Source organism: Piliocolobus tephrosceles, chromosome 6 (genome assembly GCF_002776525.5).
Source record: "Piliocolobus tephrosceles isolate RC106 chromosome 6, ASM277652v3, whole genome shotgun sequence".
NCBI classification, from domain to species: Eukaryota; Metazoa; Chordata; class Mammalia; order Primates; family Cercopithecidae; genus Piliocolobus; species Piliocolobus tephrosceles.
In genome coordinates this window covers 1108772-1132481 of record NC_045439.1, presented here as the reverse complement: position 1 = coordinate 1132481, position 23710 = coordinate 1108772, and the positions used below count along the sequence as shown (strand labels likewise).

Genomic DNA, 23710 nt, shown 5'->3' with positions numbered 1-23710 from the left:
TCCTCCCCAGCAGCCCTGGCAGTCACTCACCTGTGCTCCTCCCCAGCCCTGGCAGTCACTCACCTGCGCTCTTCCCCGGCCCTGGCAGTCACTCACCTGCGCTCCAGACGCTCCGGATGTCGCCATGCACGTCTCCTGGCTTCCTTCGACTGTTTTCAGGCTCCAGCCTCGCTGCAGGCTGTATCAGGACGTCATTGCATTTCATGGCTGAAGCACATTCCATTGCATGCATGGACCACATTTTGTTTGCTTTTCTGTCCATGGGCATCTGGGTTGCTTCTAGCTTGGGGCTTCTGCGAATCCTGCTGCTGTGAACATTTGCATAGTCCTCGTGTGGATGCGAGTTTTCATTTCTCTGGGGTAGATTCCTAGTGGAGGAACAACTGGGCAACATGCTAAGTTTATGTTTAACTTTTTAAGAAACTGCCAAACTGTTTTCCAAAGCAGCTGCACCATTTTTCACTCCCATCTGTGCTATTGTTTTTAAGTTAAATAGCTCATCGCCTCCCCCTCCCCACCCCCTACAGATCTGCCAGTAAAACTGGACTATGGAGTATTGGGCGGGGTCACCTACAGGGTGACCTGCAGCAACTGAGGCCATGGCCCCGCCTGCCTGGAGAGGTGGGACTGGGGACCCTGTGACAGGAGGAGGAGCTGCCTTTCTGGAGCCTGGTTTTTCTTTTTCCTCTCTGCTCCATGAGAAGTCAGTTTAGTGGGCTACAGCCAGCAAAGGAACCAAAACGGACAGGAGCTCTGGGGGTGCCTTGCACGGTGAGGCTCCGTGGCTGCAGGTGTGTATGCAGGCAGCTGTGGGTGTCTGTGTGTCCTGGGCCACCGTGTACGACGTTCCCACAGGGAGGTGTGGCCCCCAAAGAGTGAACCCACAGGTGGACACGCGACGCACCTCGTTCTTGCCCAAGGTCACACGTCGAAACGGCAGGGCCCAGATGGATGACCCCAAGCTCGGTGGCTCCTGTGCTGCCCACCACCTGGGGACACCTGGGGACAGGCCCACTGTGGGGGGTGGGGGTGGGGGTGTTATAATTCGGGCTGGGCCGTGTGACTGGCAGGGGCCCCAGCTGTTGGGCCTGGGCAGGGCTGTTTTTAGAAAAGCCCCAACTCCCTGCCCACACCCGAGCCAGTGGCTATTTATAGTCCAGGCCTGGAGATGTCAGTGAGTCACTAGCGTTCGCCTCTGCAGGGTCAGTCCAAGTCCCCTTAGTGAGGTGGTCTAGCATGTCCCCCAGTCCCCCAAGCCTCTGACATCTGCTAGCCCAGAGCCCCAAGTGTGCCCAGGAAGGGCTCAGAGCTGGTGGCCCCTGCCAGGCCTTGGGAGCACCGCCTTGTCGGATGGGACTTTGTGGTTCCTGGTGGGCATTTAAAACTGTCAGTTTCTCTCATCTGGAAACAAACCTCCCATGACCCTCTCGGTTTCTCCTGCTGCCGTCTGCCTCTTCCCTACCTGCACAGCTATCTGCTGTGCCCCAAATTCCCTCCTTGACACCCCCAGACCCACTGTCCCACCCTTGGGTGCAGCCCCTTCTCAGAAGGCTCCAGGTTCTGCCAAACCTCGGAGCCCTCCAGCCCTGCTCCAGCCCCTTCCCAAGCTGGGGGCAGTAGTCTGCTTAACCCCCACCAGCTGTCACCCCCAGGGTGGCACTAGGAAGTTCGTGCATAAAGACTGCATTTCCACCGAGGCCGCACTGACTGCTTGGAACCCACACGATGGCATTTTCCCCGCGAGGATGCTGAGGGAGAGGAAGTATCAGTGTGCCCAGTGGAAGAAGAGGGGACTGGGGACATGGGTGCAGGGGCGGGAGGCCAGGTTTTGAACAGGCCCTCTCCCCCAGGCTGGGGCAGGGTCAGGCGCCCAGAGAGGAGGGGTGGGGAGACTGAAGGCGAGGGTGGGCAGTGGTGTCCTTGGCTGCACCTGAATCACTAACTCACTGTGAGCGACCTTTGCTGTGACAGGCCCAAGCTCCACTCCTTCCTCATAGGGAGTGTCTCCATGGACTCCCCGTCACTAGCCTTGGAATTGCCCTGAGCCCAAGGAGCCTCGTGGCTCTAGGCTATTTGGCAACTGAGAGCCCTAAGGGAGGGAACCAAGGGCCCCGCCTCCCTGCTCTGAAGCAAGAGCCTGATTCTCCTTTCTTCCCCCAGGAGCCCCAAGACCCTTCTCCTGGCCACCAGGGCTGGCTTCCTCCAAGCCTCCTCCACTTGGGAGGGGTGGGGCAGGATAGGCGAGGCAGGACAACCAGCCCGGAACCCGGGAGCCTCGCAGACCATCGCCTCCCTCTGTGGCCTGGTCCCTCCACAGGCTGGGACGGGAAGGTCTGGGGTGGGGCCTCTTGGAAACCTGGGCCCCATGTTGGTGTGCATCCCTGGGGGTTGCTCCCATGCCAGCCAGGTGACGCTGACAGCCTGCGTCCCTTTACCCCAGACTTGGGTGCTGAGGGCCAGAGCTCCATGCTGGAGCCCGCCTGCTCGCTACAGCCAGGCCCGAGCCACAGCGCTCCCGGGCGGGACGCGGGGCCCCTGCCGTGGGGCCAAGATGCGGGCAGTTGCTGGGACACGCCGTTCTCGGCGAGGACGCGCTGCGCGGCTCTTCGCGGCCGCCGGAGGGCGCGCGCGCGCCCAGGGGACTCGGGGTTCCGCGCGGGGCCGGTGCGCTTCCCGAGAGTGCGGACCCTCCAGGTGGGGTGCAGGACGCAGATCCCCTTTTGCAAACCGCACTCCTTCCCTGGAGGGGACGACCACCTCCGTAGTTGCTGGAACCCCGAAGTCCTGGGCCCGGCAGGGGCCTGGCGGGGTGAGGTCGCGGTGCACAAGCCCTGGTCCCCGACGGCCTAGCGAGAAACTACCTCCGTTGGCAAAGTCGTGGGGGGCCCCAGGCCAGCTGCCTGCCTGGCCGTTGGTCTACGCGCCCCCTCACCTCTAAAGCGCTCGAGACTCAACTGGGCTTCCCGGGCGGCTGCGAAGGGGCGGGAATTTGGCGGCCTGAGGTCAACGGGGCGTCACTGCGCCCGCCCTGGCCCGCCCCCGGCCCGCCCCCTGCCCCGGCCCGGCTCCATTTAATGGCGCGGACGCAGGCGGCGGCGGGCTCCGGGCCGGGCCAGCGCAGCGGAAGAGCCGAGCCAGCATGTCCGGGACCCGAGCCTCCAACGACCGGCCCCCCGGCGCGGGCGGCGTCAAGCGGGGGCGGCTGCAGCAGGAGGCGGCGGCGACTGGCTCCCGCGTGACGGTGGTGCTGGGCGCGCAGTGGGGGGACGAGGGCAAAGGCAAGGTGGTGGACCTGCTGGCCACGGACGCCGACATCATCAGCCGCTGCCAGGTGCGGGCTGGGGCGCCGGGTCCCTCCCCCACCGCCCAGCGAGCCCCCCTCCCCGGACCCAGACGGCCCCTGTCCTCCCATGCCCTGGCCGGTCTCTCACCCGCTTGGATGCCTTCCCTCCGGGAGCACCTTTCCCAGGGCCACCCCACCCATGCACGCACACGCACCACTCACACAACCCCCGACCCACACACACCGCCCTCCCTCCACCCACCCCTCCTCCACCATCTGGGCAGCGGGCCAGGGCACAGCTATAAATACAAGTCGCTGAGTTGGGGACACCCGATCCTCAGGGGGTGCCGCGTGCCATCGGCGTGACGCTGGACCCTCCATGGGGGAACCGGAGGACCCAGCCCCAGGGTGGTTTGAGGACCCCCAAGACACCCCCCTTCCTCATTTGCAGTGATCACCTGGGGCCTGTCTGGGTCTGGGACAGGGCTTAGCTGGCTCCCCGCATGGTCGGCAGGTGGTGGAGGGGGTGAAAGCTGCCTGCTGGGTGGGGTTGACCCCGGTGAGTCAGCCAAGGAGAGGCAGAGGTGGAAGGGGGCCAGGCCGTCCTGGGGGGCAGTTGGGGCCGGGCCTGAGGGAGGGTGCTTGGGATGATCCTAGCCAGACATGGGAGAGGGAGGGCCACAGACTTCTGGCCAGGGTGACCTGGTGGCTGGCAGTGCCACCGAGGAGGCCAGACCCGCTTTGTCCCCCAGGGCCCAGGGCGGGGCCTCTGCCAGCCGGCGGCTGCTCTCAGCGCCCCCATCTGTTCTGACTGAGCTGGACACTGGACACTCTCTCGGCTGCCACCCTGGGGCTGCCTGCCCCATGCCAGGGCAGCCAAGTCTGCTGCCCATGGGCTGACTTACAGCTCTGGGCACAAAGGGGTCAACTTTGGGATGCATGCGTCTGGGGTTTGGAGTCCGCCTGGGGCTGTTGCCAATAATTGAACAAGGGCCCCTGCACAGCCCCTTCTCCGGGTTCTGTGGCCTCCTTCCTGAGCTCCGGAGAGGAGGACTGGGGCTCGCGACGATCCGTCAGAGAAGGGAGTCAGCCCAGCACCCTGTGTGGCTCAGGGCTGCCTGAGCCCATCCTGCCGGAAGGGACTGTGGCTTCCTAGAAAGTTCTTCCTGGAACGGTGGGGGACCTCCCCGACTCGCGCTCCGTCCTAAGCAGCAGGCAAGCTAGTCTCTCGCTCCGGAGATCCCCCAGGTCCTAGAGGTGGTCCCCAGCCCATGCTCCCTGCACACTGTCTCTGCCCTGCCACCTCGTCTCCGGCCGCCAGGGGGCGTGCCCAGCGCTCTACCGCTCTTCACCCTCCAGGGCGCCCTCAGCGTGGGGCAGCCAGGGCTCCCGACCCTCCTCAGACCTCTGCTCCGATGAGGCCCAGGCCCCTCCCTAGGAGCTGCCGGCTCTGCTGGACGCCGTGCACTTCTGCAGGGCCGGCTGGGGCCGCCACAGCCGCTCTACAAGCGTTCATCCCGCTCCACTGCCAGCTGTGGAGGTGGTTCTGGATCTGGGCCCTCCCTGCTCTGCCCCCGCCCTGTCCCCCTACAGCCGGCTCACTCGCAGCTGCAGACAGGAGCGCGGAGGGCGCAGCAGGCTGGAGCCCATCCCATACTCGGGCCACCAGGCCGCCCCCGCCAGGCCACCCCACAGCCTGAGAGAGCCCCTGGCTCTCCAAGCCAGTGGGAATAAAAGAGGTTTATCCCTGGAGTCCACAGCTGTCCCCCTCCAGCCTCCTCAAAAGCCAGTGAGGCAGGAGCATCCTGAAGAGCTCCGTCACTGGGGAACGGAGGCTCAAGTGTGGAGGAATGAGAGTCACTGCCACGTTTGGAGCCCCCACGGGTGCCACGTGCCCACCATGATAGCCAGAGGACTGGCCCTTTGTCCCCACCCGTGAGTGCGGGGACCGAGCTGGATCTCAGCGGGGTGCTGCTCTGCAGAGGGAAGGTCAGGGACCTGTCTTCTTTGGGGCCCCAGCCCCAGGCTCTCTGCAAATGCTCAGTGATCCCCGACCTCACAGTGCCCATCTCTCCTCTTAGCGGTGGGGGCTTTCCCCTGCCACCGGGCTCCCAGCATCTCCCCTGTTCTTATGCATACCATGTCTGACCACCCCATGTCGTCAGAGGCTGGCAGAGTGAGGAGCTGGCTGGATCTCCCCAGGGAAGACTGCCTCTTTTCTTACTTGGAGTGTGGATGCCTGAAGCCAGATGAAGGTACCCGACATGGGGTTTCCAGGCGCACAGAGGCCAAACCTTACCCTCTCACTCGAGGGCTGAGCAGAGGACAGAGCAAGGGTGGAGTGGTCCAGGTGGTAAAAGTGCATGCAGTGGGCAGAGCGGGCTGGGCCGCATCTGGGAGACAGGCTGGTTGCCAGGAGGGCTGAAGTCCCCGAAGGGTCGCCTGGGCCTGGGGCCACCCTGAGTGTTGGCTATGCTCCTTCCCTGGCTGCCCAAGCCTCTGCACACCCAGGCTCTGGCTCTGCCTTCTGCTGACGCCTGCACCAGCAGAGCCATCACTTCGAGCCCAGCTCCCAAGCCCCCTGGTGGCCCCTGGCACTTGGCAAGAGTTGCTGCTTTGCTCACCCTGGACATGGACTTTCCACCCTGCCCAGAGGTGATCTGGGGCTGCCCAAAGCCCCGCACGGCTCGCCTCATTCTTTTCCCATCCTGGTCGTTTGGGGCCTGTGGTCAGAGTGCACCTGGGGCCCTGAGAGTATCCTCGCCTCCCACAGTCTCTCGCCTTGGGTCCACCTTTAGGACCTGTTTCCTGGGCAGCCTCCCTTCTCCAGGCTGAGCCTATATTGTGCATCCCCCACCTCGTGCCCCCACCCCCACCTTCACACCTGGGCCGTCCTTCCTCCACTCCAGGGTGGCTCTGGGTCTGTTAGGCTGCACTATGCCCCCTGGCCCCACTGTGCCATCTTCCTCCTTGCCTGCTCCCCTGGCTGCTCCCGAGCCTCTCCTCCAGGCTGAGTCTCCCCTGAGCCAGGTCTGCCCTCCCTGCTCTGCGGTCACATCACATTGCCTGCCTCTCTGTGCTGGGGTCCTGTGTTCCCTCTTCTCTCTGGGCACGGACACCCCATCCTACTTCCGAGGGGTCCCCAGGCACCTCCGCCTGTGCTTCCTCCCACATGTCCGTGGCGTTTCCTTCCCCTGTGTGTCCCACCTGCACGTCCGGCTCCTACCCCTCAGATATGCAGCTGAGGACAGGCACACCTGGGTCTCCCTGCCCCCGTTCCCAGGCTGGCAGTGCCTGGCCTTTACCCCCTAGTTCCTCCTTCCATCTCCAAGCTACTTCCTATGGATAACTGGGCTCCCTGCCCAGGACCACAAGGCTCTGGTGAGTCCTGGCCTGCTTTAGAATCCCCATCCTTCTGCTGCAGTGCAGACCTCAGGGCACTGGGCTGTTTATGTCTGGCCACACCCAGTACATGGGCTGAAGGGGCCTGCCCTGGGTCTCCATAGTGCACTCCCAGCCTCCCATGCCCTCCAGCTCTAGCTAGAGCCAGTGTCTAGCTGGCGGACAGGGGTGGAAAGCTACGGCCATGTATGCAGGGGTGTGAGATCACAGGCTGTTCTCACGGTGTCCTCTGTGGTGTGGCAGCGCCAGGTGGGAGCTGGCGTCCTATGCATTGAGGGCCTCTGTGCTGTGGCTGTCGTGGCTCTGGGCGCCCTCTCCAAGGGGCCACCAGGTAATGCCTTGCCTCAGGCTCCAGGGTGCACCAGAGACCTTCCGGGAGCCAGAGGGGCAGCTGCCTTGGCCAGGGAATGCCTGGGCTTGCTTCCAGAAAGAGGCCTTCCCCTTACCCCACCTCTGCACTGGTGATGGTGCTGGTCCCTGGGCCATGGCTCCAAGACAGAGGGTCACCTCTGCACTGGTGATGGTGCCGGTCACTGGGCCATGGCTCCAGGACAGAGGGTCCCTGCAGTTAAACACAGCCTACCTCATTGCGGGAACACAAGTCCCAGGCAGCCGAGACCTGCACACCTGGACCAGTGACCTCGGTTCTGTCCCAGGCCTCACCCCACTACCAAAAGGGGCAAAGCACAATTCCTTTGGGTTGAAGAACTGAGTGAATGGTGGGAGCCTGCAAGCAGAGCCCAGAAGGGAGTGAAACAGTGTAAGTGGGTGAACCCACTGCACCACACTGGTAGTCACAGGTGCGTGCACACTGGGCACCAGGGCCCCTTGCTCTATGCCAGGCACGGTCATCATACAAACTGCCATTGGGTGCCAGTGCCAAGAGGTTGGGCCCCAGGAGCCTCACAGCCTCTGAGAAGCCCCATCGGCCTCCCCGGCGCTCGCCACTCTGCTCACCTCACTGTCTGGCGTGAGCTTGCTGACAGCCAGGCCCTGGGCCAGGGCTGGGGATGGACACAGAGGCGTGAGAGCTGGTTGCTCCCATTCCAGGGGCAGAGGTGCAAACAACCACTCCATTGCCCCTCCTCCCCCAGCCTGCGTGAGAGCTTAGCCAGGAGGGGGTATAGCATGGGCCTGGCACAGCTGGGGCTGAGGGGGAAGCAGGTAGAGTGCAGTGGCGTCGGGGCATGGCACGGTCAGAGATGTAGTCCGCTAATGCTGTGGGGAGAAGGCTCTGCAGCATGGGAGGTAGCAAGCCTCGTCCCAGGTGCTGTTGCAGGTAGGGCTGACGATGGGGGCTTCATCTCAGGAGAGAAAGGGGCCTCCTTGGAACACTGGGCCAAGCAGACGCTGTGGCCAGAGGAGTCATCCATGGCATTAAGGGGCCTGTGGATTGCAGGGCAGTGGCCAAGTGGGCCAGGAGTCAAAGGGGGCCCTGGCAGGTCAAAGGTCAATGGACAGCCCCCAAGCCAGGCAGACGGCAGGTGGCATCCCAAGGGTTTAGGGACAGGGTGGACAGGAGCAGGACGATGGCTGCAGGGCAAGGCGGGGACACGTGCAGGTGACAAGCTCAGTGCAAGGGCAGGGCATGCGCCATCTGGGCAGTGTGGAGGTGAGGAGCAAGGACAAAGCCTGTGTGTGGAGAAGCCTTGCAGGTGTCAGCAGCGTGGCGCCGGCGTGGTGGGGAGGAGCGTGGCGCCGGCGTGGTGGGGAGGAGCTGTGGGGTGGCAACCCAGAGGCAAGGAGGTGAGCAGAGGCCCCCGGAACTGGCCCTGCCCCTCAGCCCAGCCCCAGGTCACAGCACAGCCCTCCCCTGGCTGCCTCCAAGGAGTCCCCAGCTACTGAGTGGCCACTCCACGCCAGCTCAGCCCACATGTCACCTTCCCAGTGCCTGTGGAGGCCCAACCAGGGTGACGCTGGGAGAGGAGAGGGCTTGGAGGAGCCACAGGTCAAACGCAGGAGGTCACACCTGCCTGCCCAGGAGGACAGCAGGAGCCGGGTCCTTAACACCTGGAGGGGAGCGGGTGGGTGTGGTGGCTCACATCTGTAATTCCAGCATTTTGGGAGGCAGAGGTGGGTGGATCACTTGAGGTCAGGAGTTTAAGACCAGCCTGGCCAAGTGAAACCCAGTCTCTACTAAAAATACAAAAATTAGCCGGGCGTGGTGGCAGGCGCCTGTAATCCCAGCTACTGGGGAGGGTGAGGTAGGAGAACAGCTTGAACCCAGGAGGCAGAGGTTGCCATGAGCCAAGATCACGCCATTGCACACCAACCTGGGCGACAGAGTGAGACCCTGTCTCCAAAAAAAAAATTCCATTGTTGAAGCTGTCCAGGCTGTGTATTTTGTTTTGGCAGCCCTGGCAGACTATAGATAGTTAGATGATACGGAGAGAGATGTAGAGAGATAATTACTTATAAATATAGGTACATCTATAAAATGCCTGGAGGGACCAGCAATGCTGGGAGGACTGGGGAGCAGCCCCGAGATGTGCTGTGGGTGGTCTGAGGGTGCGCACAGCCTCCTGGAGGGGAGGGTCCTGAGTGGGGCAGTGGGGACAGGGCTGGTCACAGGGCCGTGCCTTCCCTGGCCCCCAGAGGGGTGAGTTGGCTAGACCCACAGGGACAAAGCAAGGGTCAGAGCTGTGTCTGGTTCCTGAGTGGGCCTTGTCCCCTCTTCCCTCGTCCAGTATGGGGACAGCCTCCTTTCCTGAACTCCCTGCCACCAGGGAGGCAGCTGGCAGGGATGTCCCCTAGGGACTCTGAGTGACCAGCCAGACTGGGCAGAGAGCGGTAGGGGAGACTCCAGTGTCCTTGGGGGCTCAGAGCTGTGTCCTGACCCAAGGCTCCACCACAGAGGGGAAGGCCCCAGGAGAAACCTGGAGGCAGGTAAAGAGTGCCGGGGCCACCAGGCTCCCTGGGTACCCCTAACTCTGGGTCCCCAGCCTGAGCTGAGCCTTTGGGTACAGGTCACTCAAGGCAGGTGTTCTGCACCGTCCATCTTCGTATCTTCTCTCTCACTCGCACCCTTGTATCACTGTGCTTCTGAGAGTTGGGGGCGTACCTTAATCTACTGTCCCTGACCTGGTAAACAGTGGAAAGGTGGCATGATATGTCCCTGCAGCTGCTACACCTCTAGGGGCCATCATTCATGCCATGGCTCTGTGACAGCACCCCCCAGAGTTGTGCAGTGTGCAACATGGGTGACCGCCCATGGCAGCTCACAGCATGTGGCTCAGCCCATTGGCCATGCAGGGGGCTCCTTTCCTAGGAGCAACAGGCCTGGGCTTCCTCTCCACCTGTAGGGGCAGCAGTGGGCATCTTAGGTAAATGCAGGACTCTGCAGCCCCTGGAGGACCCTGAGTGGTGGCTGAAGGATGGATGTGCCCATGGCCTTCCCTGAGCTCAGGTGCCTCAGCTCTGCTTTTAGAGGAGCAGGGCAGCCGAAGGGTGCCTGGCAGAGAGAGGCCTGCCAGCTGGACATGAGGACGCTGGAGCTTGGCCTGAGGGGCTGCGGTGGGAGCCGTGCCTAAGCAGAGCTGTCCTGTGGCACACACTCAACCCTGGCTCTTCTGCCCATCACTTATCTCCATGAGGTAGGAAAGGCAGAGTGAGTGCGGCTGCCCTGGGAGCTCAGCACTGGGGGATGGTGACAGGACTTAGGGCTCAGGGCCGGGCTGCCTGGGGCAAGCAGACCCTGAGAGGCCCCCTGTGGCAGGATCCATAGACCCATCTACTGGGCCAGCAGGGGCCAGGAAAGGAGAGGAGGGAGACCGGTGGGGCTGGAGGCACCGGTGCGTCTGTGCAAGAGAAGGAAGCCCTGTGAGAGGGCAGCAGCCTCCGGACTGCCCTGCACACCATGCTGAGGGGCCTGGCATCCACCTGCAGCCCGGGGCAGCCCCAAGGGAAGGTCCCAGTGCCTCTCCAGGAAGGGCGGGGCTGGCCCTGATGTTTGGTCCCTCCTCAGCAGCCAGCCTCATGGTCAGCCTTAGCTGGTGGCTCCCATGGCAAGGCAGACCCTGGCCTGGACCTGAAGGCTCTGCCTTTGTGCAGAGCCCCAGCCTGACTGTACCAGCTTCCCTTTGTCCCGCTTTGTCCAGCCCTCCTGGGATGGCTTTGCTGTGGGGATCCCAGGCTGAAGCTGGAGGAAGGGCAGGAGGACTTCTTGTCCCCAACCCCTCACCACATGCCTGTGCAGCCTGACATCCTGAGACCGCAACTGTGATGGGGAGGACAGACTGGGGTCTCTCCGGGGCCATCGTCCTGGGCTCCCCAGAACTGGGAGGGCCTGCGGGTCAGCAGGCCCCAGGCTCAGTGTCCTGAGCTGGCTCCTGCTCCCGGGAGTGGCCTGGCACTGGCCCTGGGGTCATTGGACACCCACTGGCCCACGACAAGCCACGCCTGTTCCTAGGAGCCTGTGTTTGCCCCCAACAGAACCAGGGTGTGCCCAGCGGGGCGTCCCTGGGCCTGCTGACATGGGCTCTGGGCACTCTGCCATGGCAGGCAGCACTTGCCCTGACTGCCAGGTCATCCCTCGAGGCCTGCCCACCCCAGGCGGGGCTTTGTACAAGGGATAGGCTTCCCTTATCTCCGTTTCCCTATCTGTCCTCAGAGACCTCACCCCTGACTGCCCCCAAAAGGCAGCAGATGCAATCATGGGCATGAACCTACCCTGTGACCCCCGCGGAGAGGAATTACCATACCACGTATGTGCCAAGGCAAGGACAGAGTAAGGGTGGGGGTCTCCAGGAGGGTGCGGTGACCCCCAAACCCAGAGTCTGTTCCAGCCACGCCAGGGCCTGCCCTGTCCCGATGGACTGAACCTGCACGCCCAGGGCTGACTCAGGGTCTGCTGAGCGGCACAGGCTGAGAGCCCCGCCCATCCGCCCAGGCTGCGGAAGTGCCCTGACCCTCCACCTCCACCCTGCCTCGGCGCCTGGCGGCATTAGCTCCCCCAGGGCCTCCAGGTGCCCTCAGATCACCCTCCCTCCTGCCACCAGGCTTCCTGCATCTCTCCACCTCCCAGGATCCCCACCCAGTTCACCCAGCACCGCCCCGCCCAGAGCCACTGTCCTGAACTGGTTTCCTGCAAGGACTGGGCCCAGCCAGGCAGGGCACGCAGAAGTCGGGGCGTGGAGGTGAGGACTCCTGCCCTGGGAAGGGGCTTCAGGGCTCTGAGTGCTGCCCAATCTCCCAGTGTGTGAAGTTAGGTCCCAGGAGGGCGAGCGCCCTGCCTGGCATCACCGGATCTGCCCTCCCTCTGTCCCCAGGGTTACCCTGGCACCAGCTGCCAGGGCTCTTTCCATGTAAATCTTGTCCAGATGCATCGTGAGGAGCTAGTGCAGAGGGAGGGGACGCCATCACTGAGGGTCCTGCCTGGGACACCTCACTGCCAGGCATGTGAGGGTGGGAGGGAAGCTGAGACCCCTCTGCTGGGCAGAGAGCTGTGCGGTGTGGCTGGGAGGATCCCCCATGGGTAGACAAGTTGAGAGCTTTTCTGCCGGGAGGTAAGGCAGGAAGGTGGGGCTCTGGAGTCCTGGGGACAGAGTGGGCCCCAAAAGGGCAGTAGTGAAGGAAAGGCCAGACCAGTCTGTGGGGCAGGGTATCCGTGTGTGTCCCCCACCACCCCACTGGGACCCTGCTCACCCTCCAGGTGGAGCTCAAGGAGAGAGGGCAACAGGGAGGGTCCCCCATGCCATCCAGTGGCTGGCCAGAAGTGGGGCTGGAGACCTGGCCTTCTCTCGTGGGGCAGAGAGCTTCTGGGGCTCCCTCCAGGCTCTGCCACACCTGGCCTACACGGGTCTCTTATGGTGGCATGAAGACCAAAAGGTGCTGGAGGGACACCCCTTGCCATTGGTGGGGGCCTGGCTTCAGGGGCAATGGGCCATCGTGGGGCATCAGAGATGCTGCCTCTTCCTCAGCTGTGAAGCGGGGACTCCTGCCTACATGTAGGGGAGCCCTATGAGCCGTGCCTTGGGGCTGGAGTGTCACTGCAATCGTCATGCCACCAGCCCACCTAGCCTGCAGGAGCAGAGGGTGGGGGCAGCAGCGGACACCCACTGGACCTGTGCCCTGCTAAGCAGAGCCAAGCAAAAGGCAGGAGGGCTATGGTTGTTGCCGCACCTGGAGAGGGTCCCTACTTTATCTCCAGCTTCCACTGGCACAAAAGGCCCTTTGGGAACCTAAGGCAGTGGCGTCCAGGGCGGTGGCACAGTCTGCTTGTGTCATGCGGCTATCTCCTGGCAGGGGGGGATTGGAGTCTGCACATCCTAGTCCCAGGCCCTCTCCCCACCTGCAGCAGGAGTCCCCCAGAGAGGGCAGCCTGTGGCTGGGTGTTCCCCAGAACAGGGCTGGCTCAGAACGGCTTTTTCCTTTTCATTTTAGATGGGAGGTGCCTGCTCAAAGGGAGGGGTCCCTGCTAAAGAGGGTGAGGGCAGGTTGGGCCGTGGCGGGGGCTGAACTCATGCTCTGCGGAAGGGTTGGGCCCTCACCCCTGCATGAAAGGAGCGAGCTCCAGAGCGGGACCTGCAGCTGCAGAGACCTGTACCAAGCCACCTGGAGGTGTTGGCCCCAGCCTGGGCCAGACCCTTCCGACACAGGCCCCTGACCAAACGGCTGCACTCCTTGCACGGTGCAGGATGCTCACATCCCAGTCCTGCACAGATGCAGCAGAGCTGGCCACCGAACCAGGCACCCCAAAATCCAACAGCAGTGCCCTGCAGGGACACAGGAAGCCCCTGTGGGTCAGTCCATGTCCGGGGGCTCCTCAGTACCCAAGTGCCTTCAGCTCAGCCAGGTTTCTGTTCCAGGGGGGCAACAACGCCGGCCACACGGTGGTGGTGGATGGGAAGGAGTATGACTTCCACCTCCTGCCCAGCGGCATCATCAACACCAAGGCTGTGTCCTTCATTGGTGAGTACCCTGCCCCCACCTGTGTGTGAGCAGGAAAGGGGGTGTCAGCCAGCCCGGGAGCCCCACTCGCAGGGGCACAGGGTACCAGAGCCTGGTGATGATGGCTCTAGCAGGAGGCTGGACCCCGGCCTCCACCTGCCCCACCGGGCACTGGTGCATAGAAACCTGCATAGCCCAGGCCTGGGCTGGGAATGCAGCTGAGAGGACACCGGGCTGCTGGGAGGAGGGCAGAGTCACATCCACCCGCAGGAGCGGGAGTGCCTGATCCCTGATCCCTCCGGGTTGTGCTGCGGGAAGCCTTCTCCAGCCGCCAGCCCCGTCCTGCCCAGCCCTGGGCCCCACATGGCGGGAAACAAGGCCAAGGAGGCACCGCTTAGCAAGTGGCAGGACGTGCCAGGGCTCACACAGACACCCTCAGCTTGCGACACTCCGGGCCTCTGCCACGTGTTTATTTCAGGATGCCATGGCATTTGGGTGACCTTTTGTGCTCACCGTGGCTTGCGTAGACTCCAGGTCACTCTCGTCTGGACTGAAGTCCCGTCTCCCTCAGCTGAGCCTGTGCCATGGCCGGCCTCAGCGGGAACTGGCAAAGGGAAAGGGGTTCCTTGGAGAGGCAGCAGGGGTTCCTGAAGGGCTTCATCTTCAAGCAAAGGGTTTAGACCTCAGGGGTATATTTGTGTTTTGTTTTTTGTTTTGAGACAGGGTCTCGCTGTGTCACTCAGGCTGCAGTGCAATGGCACAGTCCTAGCTCACTGCAACCTCAACCTTCTGGGCCCAAGGGATCCTCCTGCCTCAGTCTCCCAAGTAGCCAGGACTACAGGCTTGTGCCACCACACTCAGCTAGTACATATATGCTTTTTTTTTTTTTTTTTTTTATTAAATTTTAAGAAATGGGAGTCTTTCTATGTTGCCCAGGCTGGTCTCCAACTCCTGGCCTCAAGTGATCCTCCTGCCTCAGCATCGCAAAATGTTGGGATTATAGGCAAGAGCCTCCATGCCCCACCAGAGTGGTGCATTTGTTACAGTCGATGGACCTACATTGACACATCACCATCACCCAGCATCCACAGTCACCTCAGGGTTCACACTTGGTGCTGTACATTCTGCCAGTTTGGACAAACGTATGCTGTGTGTCTGCCACCAGAGTATCATACAGACTTTTTTCACGTCCTAAAAACCCCCGAGCTCAACCCGTTCATCTCTCCCTCCTCAACCCTCGGCAGCCACTCACACTGTCTCCGTAGTTTTGCCTTTTTCAGAATCTTGGAGTTGGAATCGTACAGTATGTTGCCTTTTCAGATTGGCTTCTTCCACTCAGTAATATGCATTTAACTTTCCTCTATGTCTTTTCACGGCTTGATAGCTCATTTGTTTTCAGTGTTGAATAATACTCCACTGTCTGGAGGGACCACCGCTGACTTCTCCTTTTGTTTACTGACGGGCCTCTTGACGGCTGCCGAGTTTCGGCGATCATGAATAGAGCTTCTAAACATCCACGTGCAGGTTTCTGCGGGGACATCAATTTTCAGCTCCTTAAATACCAAGGAATGTGATTGTTTTGCAACCATCACCACCATCCACCTCCAGAACGTTGTTACCTTCACACACTGAAATGCTGAAACATCAGAGAACTCCCCAGTCTCCCTCTCCCAGCCCCTGGTGCCTCTCATTCTACTTTCCATCTCTATGAATTTGACTCTTCCAGGGGCCTCATATAAGCGGAATCATCCTGTTTGTGTCCGTTTGTAACTGCCTTATTTCACTCAGCATCATGTCTTCGAGGCCCCTCCACGTTGCAGCCTGTGTCTGAATTTCCTTCCTCTTTTAAGGCTGAATACTTTTTCCATCATATGGATAGACCGTGTTCTGCTTATCCATTCATCTGTCAATGGACAGCTCTTGGCTACTGTGAATAATGCTGCTATGAACATAGGTGTGCCCATTTCATGCTGGGTTGTTTTTGTTTGTTTGTTTGCTTGCTTTTTGAGACAGAGTCTCACTCTGTCATCCAGAGTTCAGTGGCAGGATCTCAGCTCACTGCAACCTCTGCCTCCCAGGTTCAAGTGATTCTCCTGCCTCAGCCTCCCCAGTAGCTGGGATTACAGGCAGGCACTACCATGCCCAGATATTTTTTTGTATTTTTAGTCGAGACAGGGTTTCACCATGTGGGCCAGGCTGGTTTTGAACTCCTGACCTCAAGGGATCCTCCTGCCTCGGCCTCCCAAAGTGCCAGGATTACAGGCATGAGCCACTGTACCCATTCACTTCATGCTGTTCTTAATGTACATTTTCCAGTGTCTGGGACACAACTCTTGTCTCATGCCTCTGTCTCTCATGCAGGCAACGGGGTGGTCATCCACTTGCCGGGCTTGTTTGAAGAAGCAGAGAAGAATGAAAAGAAAGGTAGGTCCAAGCTCCTGCAGACTTGCCCTGTCCCAGACACAGTGGCCCTGAGCGGTTGTGTTGGCTGGAGCCTCCCTGAGGGTTTCTCCCGCAGAAGGGACTGGCAGGGGTGGGTTCCCAACACAGTTGGCCCAGCTCATCACCCACTGGCTCTACCTGTGCAGAAAGCGAGTGAGCCGGGCAATCCAGAGGCCTCAGACGCTGGCGGCCTCGGCATCACAGGGCCAGGTAGCACCTGCAAACTCAGGTCAGGAAGTCTGGGAAGGAGCCAGGGACCTGGACCAGACACCCAGTGGGAAGTGGGGACTGGACTGCTGGGCTAATTATGCCTGCAGGGAAGGATGTGGCTCCGGGGGCTCTGAGGAGCATCTGGCCAGGCACACAGAGGCCTTCAGGCAGTGAGTGAGACCCACCAGCTGGGGGTGTGGGCAAGGCAGACCTAGCGTGGGTAGGGACAGACAGCAGCCTGAGTGGGTCTGGGAGGACGCTGAGCTCCAGCCTTAGGCTGAAGGGCAGGATGGGTGTGAAAAGAGCAAGGAGAAAGTGATTCTGGGGACATGGGCACCAGGGGGTACCCAGACTGAGGCCCTGAGGGGGGCAGGTCACCTTCAGAGTGGCTGCAGGTAGGGAGGAAGCCAAAAACCCACAACAGCCCCCGCTCCCCCAGCCCGAGGGGGTGAAGCCTGCGGGCACGAGAGTGGGCATCCCAGCGGGGGGTGGAGTGAGGGCCCGGGAGCCTCAGCTGGGGAGGAGGCAATGAGGGGCGGGCCTGCTGCTTGCTGCACAACAGAGGTGGCCCTGTCAGCCCCCACATGCCTTACCTGGATGGGAGCCGGGTGAGCTAGCCCAGCTTTGGCCCCTCACGTGTGAGCTGCCGTGAACACTGACCCACCTGCGTGGTGTCCCCACAGGCCTGAAGGACTGGGAGAAGAGGCTCATCATCTCTGACAGAGCCCACCTTGGTATGTTGCCCACTGGGGTACAGGGAACAGCCCCTCCTGCCCCCACCATTGCCAGTCGGCCCTGCTCCTCCACGGCCACCAACATCAGGGAAGTCCCCAAGGCCTTCTTGTTCCATATGGCTCCGTTAGCTTGTACATTATCCTTTTTAAAGAGCTTCAAGGTGGGAGCTGGGTCAGGGATCCCTAGCCCATTTGCAGATGGGGAAACTGAGCCCCAGACACTCATGGTCACACCCCAGTTTGTCCTCTTTGAAATCTCGACCACCCCCTTCCCAGGAGACTCAGGCCAGCAGGAGCTGAGTTCCATGTGTAAAATCTGTCCTCTGCTTCTCTCCTGTTCCCTGGTGCCCTCACCTGGCCCGCCCGCCAGTGTTCGATTTTCACCAGGCTGTCGATGGACTTCAGGAAGTGCAGCGCCAGGCACAAGAGGGGAAGAAGTAAGTCTGCCGGGACACTCTCACCCTCAGGGAGTCTTCTGGGCCCGCAAGCTGGTAGACTGTGGGGTGTGTCTGGTCTTGGGCACGAGGAGGGTACCTCAACCCACTCAAAGCCCCTGGAGAATGGCACCTGTCAAAATTCCACAGTGCATCACCCAACCCCCGGACGAGCCAGCCCGTCTCTCTCTGGGGTTGCACACTGTCCTTGCTGGCTGCCACTGCCACACAGCTCCTCACAGGAGTGCACAAGCCCTACCGTAGCCTGTCACACCCACCACCTTTCCTGGCTCCACACAGGCCCCCGGGAGGACATGAGAAACACTAAAAAAGTTTAGTAGAACCTCAGATGTGCCAAGGACACAGGAGTGAGGCAGATGAGTGTCCTGCCTCAGAGAGGTGATCACACAGCCATTCACACTCTCACACAGGCACGGGCACACACTCGTGCTCTCACATACACACCACACACCCACGCATGCTCGCACAGGTATGCACATGCACCGCACAAGCCCACACACCCACGCAAATGCACAAAAGTACACACAGCCACACCTACATACACTCACACACGTGCACACACTCCGTGTGCACACATCCACACACAGGCACACACCATACCAGTGCATGCATCCATGCGAGTACGTACACCCACACATGCACACACTCACAGCTCAGCCAGACACAGGCGGCAATGCTGAGCACTGCAGTCATGAGCTGCGGGGTCACGGCCTCAGGGGGATGCCTGAGCTCCTTGGGGCTCCTGGGTTCTCATGGGCACCCCCTCCTCATCTTTCAGCATAGGCACCACCAAGAAGGGAATTGGACCCACCTACTCTTCCAAAGCTGCCCGGACGGGCCTCCGCATCTGCGACCTCCTGTCAGATTTCGATGAGTTTTCCTCCAGGTACCTGAGCCATCTGCAGTCCCGGGAGAGGATGGGGAGAGGTTGCCGGAAGGGACTGTGGCTAGTGGGGAGGGCCCTGAGGACCCGCGTGGACCGTGGCGGGGTGACAATGACTGTCCCTTGTGCAGATTCAAGAACCTGGCCCACCAGCACCAGTCGATGTTCCCCACCCTGGAAATAGACATTGAAGGCCAACTCAAAAGGCTCAAGGTGAAGCCGGGGCCACAGTGTGGGGGCTGCGAAGTGCCCCTCCAGGGAGGCTGGCTGTCCTGCCTGGTGCTCGTTGAACACCCTCGGGGCACACCCGTTCTTAGGCATTGTTATGGGCTGGCCAACCTTCCTGGGGACGCAGGACTCCTCTGCCCCAGGTCACAGGCTCACTCTGCTGCTTGGTCCCTCCTTGCAGGGCTTTGCTGAGCGGATCAGACCCATGGTCCGAGATGGCGTTTACTTTATGTATGAGGCCCTCCACGGCCCCCCCAAGAAGATCCTGGTGGAGGGGGCTAACGCCGCCCTCCTCGACATTGACTTCGGTATGTCCGGGAGGATGTGCGTGCCAGCGACCTTTCATGCCTGCCAGGGAAGACCCAGCTGCGGAGAGCTGTGGGGACAGATGGGGGAGGGAGGGGCAGACCCGCTTTCCAAGGCCACAGTGCCATCCATGCCCATGGAAATGATCCTCGTGTCCTTAGTGTTCCTATTGTCAGCAAGGGAGGGGAGAGGAGAAAGGGCTGGGCTAGAGATGACAGAACAGGGTGACAAGGTGACACGGTCAGGGGTGGGGCCAGGGAGCCTGGCAAGGTGGGTCAGAGCCAGCCCTTCCGACGGTCTGTACAGCCATATCCTGTCCTCACCCCTACGGGCGCAACAGCTTACCCTCACCCCCAAGGCGGCCTGGCCACCTCAGGCCATGCTGTGGGCAACTTTCTCCCTCCCCTCACCCCAGACTCTTACGTGAGCCACACAGCCCAGCTCACAGCACCCATTCGGCCACTCCCCCAGGACAGGCCAGGCTGGCGACCCCCACGGAGGGGACCCCCCCATGGTTTGAACAGCCCACTGCCCTTTACTGAGAAGGCCTCTTGGGCTGGGTGGAGTAATCTACAGGGGATGACAGGTAGCCCCCTAACCTGCTCTGTCTTGCAGGGACCTACCCCTTTGTGACTTCATCCAACTGCACCGTGGGCGGCGTGTGCACGGGCCTGGGCATTCCCCCGCAGAACATAGGCGATGTGTATGGTGTGGTGAAGGCCTATACCACACGCGTGGGCATTGGGGCCTTCCCCACCGAACAGATCAACGTGAGTCCCCAGGCCCTCAGGACCCCATGGGAGGCCAGGCAGCGGTGCCAGGGGTGGGGTGAGCAGTGTCAGGGTGGGGGCTGTGGGGACCCTGCCTGTACCATTTCCCCATCTCCCACCAGGGCCCTTCCTGCCATGCGGGCCAGGGTGGGGCTTAGTAAGAGGGACTGGGGTGGGCCTATTCCCACGGCCGCAGCACGTGAGCTCACACAGAGTATGCACATGCACACGCGTACACATGACCTCACTCCCCTCGGAGTGTGAGGCCCACAGGCAAGTGGGGGCGCCTTGCAGCTCCTCAGGACACCCTCATTTGGGGTAGCTGGTGGAGTCACCTTGGCTCAGAGAGGACACTAAGCACCTTCCCTCGGCCTTGTCCCCAGGTTGGGGGAGGGGGGGTCCTCTGTCACAACCAAGCTAGAATTGGGGCTGAAAGCCAACCCCCACAACCCTGCCTAGCTCTCCAGCCTCAGGAAGGTTTCTGGAAGTTGCTGTGGCCCCAGAATCCTCAGGAGGCCCCAGCCTTCCTCTCTCAGCCTCAACTTGTGACCCTTGGTAGGGCAAGGACATGGCCCTTGTGCCTGAGCAGGAGGAAGGGCAGGTGCTGGGAGAGCCAACACAGGGAGGGTGGACACTCTCCAGAGAAGCTTGAGAGGGTGCAGGGATAGGTGTCAGGAGGTACACACACCCCTGACCCCCAAAGCCAAGCTGCAGGGCCAGGCCCACCTCCCCCAGCTGCCCAAGGCAGGAGGGGAAGACGGCAAGGCTGCCGGTGCCTTCCCCAGCTCAGAAAGCCTAGTGGTCAGGTGTGTTCAGGAAGAGTGCTCACCGGCTCACGCGGCACTGTGGGCCAGGCCCTGCCCGTTGTGAGCCTCAGCTGCTGCACTGCTTACCATGGATGTGGGGATGTGGGGGAGCTGGACATAAGGACTGTCGGCGGAGGCGGGGCAGCCTCAGGGATTCTGAGATCTCCATGTGGGGAGGGGGAGGTGGAGGAGCAGCAGAGCCAGGCCGCACAAAGCCCCCACCACAGTCCACGTGACATCTGCCCTGTTCTCATGTAGGAGATTGGAGACCTGCTGCAGACCCGCGGCCACGAGTGGGGGGTGACCACAGGCAGGAAGAGGCGCTGTGGCTGGCTCGACCTGATGATTCTGAGATATGCTCACATGGTCAATGGATTCACTGCGTAAGCAACCCATGCTGCTGCCATGCCCACTGGGACCGTCCCTGACTCCCGACACCTGCAGAGGCAAGCAGCACTGGACGCAGGGGCTGAGGGCCACCAAGTCTCCTTGGACAAGGTTTCCCACTGATCTCAACCCTTCCACAAAGCACGGCCCAGGGGTTACCGGTATGGAGGCCTGTGCAGGGTGTGTTGCAGCCAGCCCTGGGAGTACAAACTCTCACCCCAGGGCTGATGCCATGAAGGATGAGGGCGTTCCGGCACTTGTAAAAGGTTAAAATGCTTCATGTGGAGCCCGGAAGTCCCCAGGACGAAACGATGCACCGTCATCCTGCTAGGAGGACGGAAGCACTGGTGCCGGCCTGTGGAGGCGTCCACTCTGCAGGCCCCTGTGCTCCTCACAGACTGGCCCAGGCTGCCCAGCTGTTCAGGCTGTCCCCCCAGCTGTTCAGGCTGTCCCCCCGGCTGTTCAGGCTGTCTCCCAGGGATCAGAAAGAGGCTTTGCGTGATGGCTGGGCTCACGGCTTCCTCTCCAGCTCGGTCAGACAGGCCAAGGCTGTGAGTCGCACATCTTTCACCAGGGTTGACAGCATCAGCCAAAATTCCTCGAGAATTAACCAGACCCCTCCTGGGTGGGTAGAGCCAACCCGGCAACAGGAAGCAGAGGAACCTAGTAGCTGAGGGTGCGGCGTCTGGGGTCCTTGACCCTCACTTTCCTTATGTGCAACGCAGGGTTCATGGCGCCAGCCTCACCGTGTGCAGGCTGCAGTGCTAGCTTGCCTGCCACTCATCTGCTCTGCAGCCCAGTTCCTAACAGGCCACCACCAAGTACTGGTCCGCAGCCCAGGGACTGGGGACCCCTGCTATAAATAACAGCAGTGAGAGGTGAAAAGCAAATGGAAGAAACCTCAGCATTGCTAACCACTTCGTGGCTTTGCCTGGCCCCTTGGCTTTCCACAGGCTGGCCCTGACGAAGCTGGACATCCTGGACGTACTGGGGGAGATTAAAGTCGGCATCTCATACAAGCTGAACGGGAAGAGGATTCCCTATTTCCCAGGTATGTGAAGTGGGCAGCCGTTCTGCCCGTTGGGCCGTTTCATGGGTATTGGAATAGATGGGACCTGGGACTTCTCAGAGAGGGGAGAGTTCCCACATTCACAGGACACAGGGCAAGCAGCTTGTCTCCAGGGACCAGCCTCCATCATGGCTTTCGCCTCTCATGGGTTTTCCCCACAATGTTCCCCGGGAGGCCTGGCCGGGCAGGGGTGGCTGCAGGCGCCTTCCAGTGCTGTGGGAACGGCAAGGGGCACAGACGACGTGCCTGGGACCCTGGGAAAAGGCCCACCTGCAGGGAGCCACGGGAGGCACACAGGAGTGAGTGGATGCAGTCAGCTCTGGAAAACCTAAAGCTCTATGCAGATGTACAGGATGACTGTTTCATCTGAGAAAATACGCTTTGCGGTGAGATTTTTAAGACCTAACTGGGATCTCTGCTCTCGTGTACCCCTTCTTCTGGAAAGCATGAAAGAGGTGCCATTTTCCTGGGTTTCACAGTTTCGTGTGCATCTGCATGTGCCCCCTCAACCTCAGTCCAGGGTCATGGTCTGAGCCCCACAATGGCTTCCTCCCCAGCGGCCCTGGGTGAGCTGCCCCTGGCTGGTCTCCATTCAGCAGATCTGTGTAGACCACAGAGGGCCACCTGGCCACAGGAGCCGTGTGTGTCCTTGCAGGCAGTGTCCCTGATCCTCCTGACCCTTGACCTTTGAGAGGATGCACTGCTGAGGCCTGCAAGGTCTCCTCATGGTGGTCCAGGGCCCCAGGAGGACATGCAAACACTGCCTGGCTCCCAGGCTCAAGCACATTTGCAGCGAGAACCTGTGTTCCAGCATCTTCCATCTGCAAGGGTGGTCGTCTTCTACCATGAGCCACAGAGTCCTGCACAGAGCGGGGGTCCCTGCCCTCTGGGAGCTGATGTTCTTGGGGTGGGAGGACATAGATGCTTCAGGATCCCTTAGTGCTTCAGGATTCTAGAGTCTTAGAATTTCCAAGCCCAGGCTTGGAGTGCCTCAGCTGATGTCACAGTGGAGGTTCTAGCAGAGTGGGCAGCACATATGTGTCATGTCCCTCTGGTCTGGAAGGCATGTAGTCAGTGTCTGAGCCCCACTGCTGTCTCCTGCTCACCACCCAACACTGAGAAAATCAACTGGGCCACGTGCCCACTTGCTGTCTTCCTCATTGCTGAGTCCCTGAGCAAGGAGGCCCTGGATGGGGGTGGCCATGTCACCAAATATTTGCTTCCCTGGTGATAGGAGAGAGGTCTGTGGGCCCCACTCATCTCCTGTGTGCTTCCCCCAGCTAACCAGGAGATGCTTCAGAAGGTCGAAGTCGAATACGAAACGCTGCCTGGCTGGAAAGCAGACACCACAGGCGCCAGGAGGTGGGAGGACCTGCCCCCGCAGGCCCAGAACTACATCCGCTTTGTGGAGAATCACGTGGGAGTCGCAGGTGGGTGCCCTGCATCCCCAGCCACCCTCCCTGCACCCTGGATGCCCCAAGGGGCCCACATCCCAGCGCAGGGCTTGGTGAGCAGTAAGAAAGCCAAGCGTGGTCACCAAGTGAATATATTGGATGGCAGGAGGGGAGGAGGACTCAGAGCTGGGGCAGCGCGGATCCTGTGGCCAGGGTGTGGGTGTGACCTTGCCAGGAGCCCCTGCCTCTCCGCATCCAGAACAACAGACGGGCCACATTCCAGCCACATGAGTGTGTCGCATGTTCACTCTCATAGCCAGGGGTGTTTGCACCTACAGAGAAAGGGCCTGCAGGGACAGCCACTAAGTAGCTAAGGTTGTCATTTCCAAGGGAGAAGGGAAGAGACTCCTGTTTTCTGCTGCAGGAGGATCAGTCCCCCAACACGCGCTACTT

General features: G+C 61.1%; 1 protein-coding gene across 2 annotated transcripts; it reads left to right on the top strand.

Moving 5' to 3' along the window:
* Positions 1-3053: 3053 nt before the first annotated feature.
* On the top strand, positions 3054-23702 carry ADSS1 (adenylosuccinate synthase 1). Of its 2 annotated transcripts, XM_023205757.2 has the most exons (14): positions 3215-3331; positions 11295-11388; positions 11683-11820; positions 13492-13594; positions 15935-15997; positions 16909-16959; positions 17330-17396; positions 18193-18300; positions 18429-18510; positions 18707-18833; positions 19447-19601; positions 20666-20790; positions 21748-21845; positions 23144-23702. In XM_023205757.2, exons 2-14 carry the CDS (start codon positions 11338-11340, stop codon positions 23629-23631), a joined length of 1656 nt encoding a protein of 551 aa, XP_023061525.1. In that variant the 5' UTR covers positions 3215-3331; positions 11295-11337; the 3' UTR covers positions 23632-23702. The 2 variants fall into 2 exon arrangements, with proteins under 2 accessions (XP_023061524.1, XP_023061525.1); XM_023205756.2 differs by lacking the exons at positions 11295-11388; positions 11683-11820 and having other exon boundaries at positions 3054-3331.
* The last annotated feature ends 8 nt before the right edge of the window (positions 23703-23710 follow it).

Coding starts and splice junctions, on each gene's coding strand:
- ADSS1 (XM_023205756.2), top strand. CDS start 3,140: ATGTCCGGGACCCGAGCCTCCAACGACCGGCCCCCCGGCGCGGGCGGC. Junction 17,397..18,192: donor CAGGCACAAGAGGGGAAGAA/GTAAGTCTGCCG, acceptor CTCATCTTTCAG/CATAGGCACCACCAAGAAGG. Junction 20,791..21,747: donor ATGGTCAATGGATTCACTGC/GTAAGCAACCCA, acceptor GGCTTTCCACAG/GCTGGCCCTGACGAAGCTGG.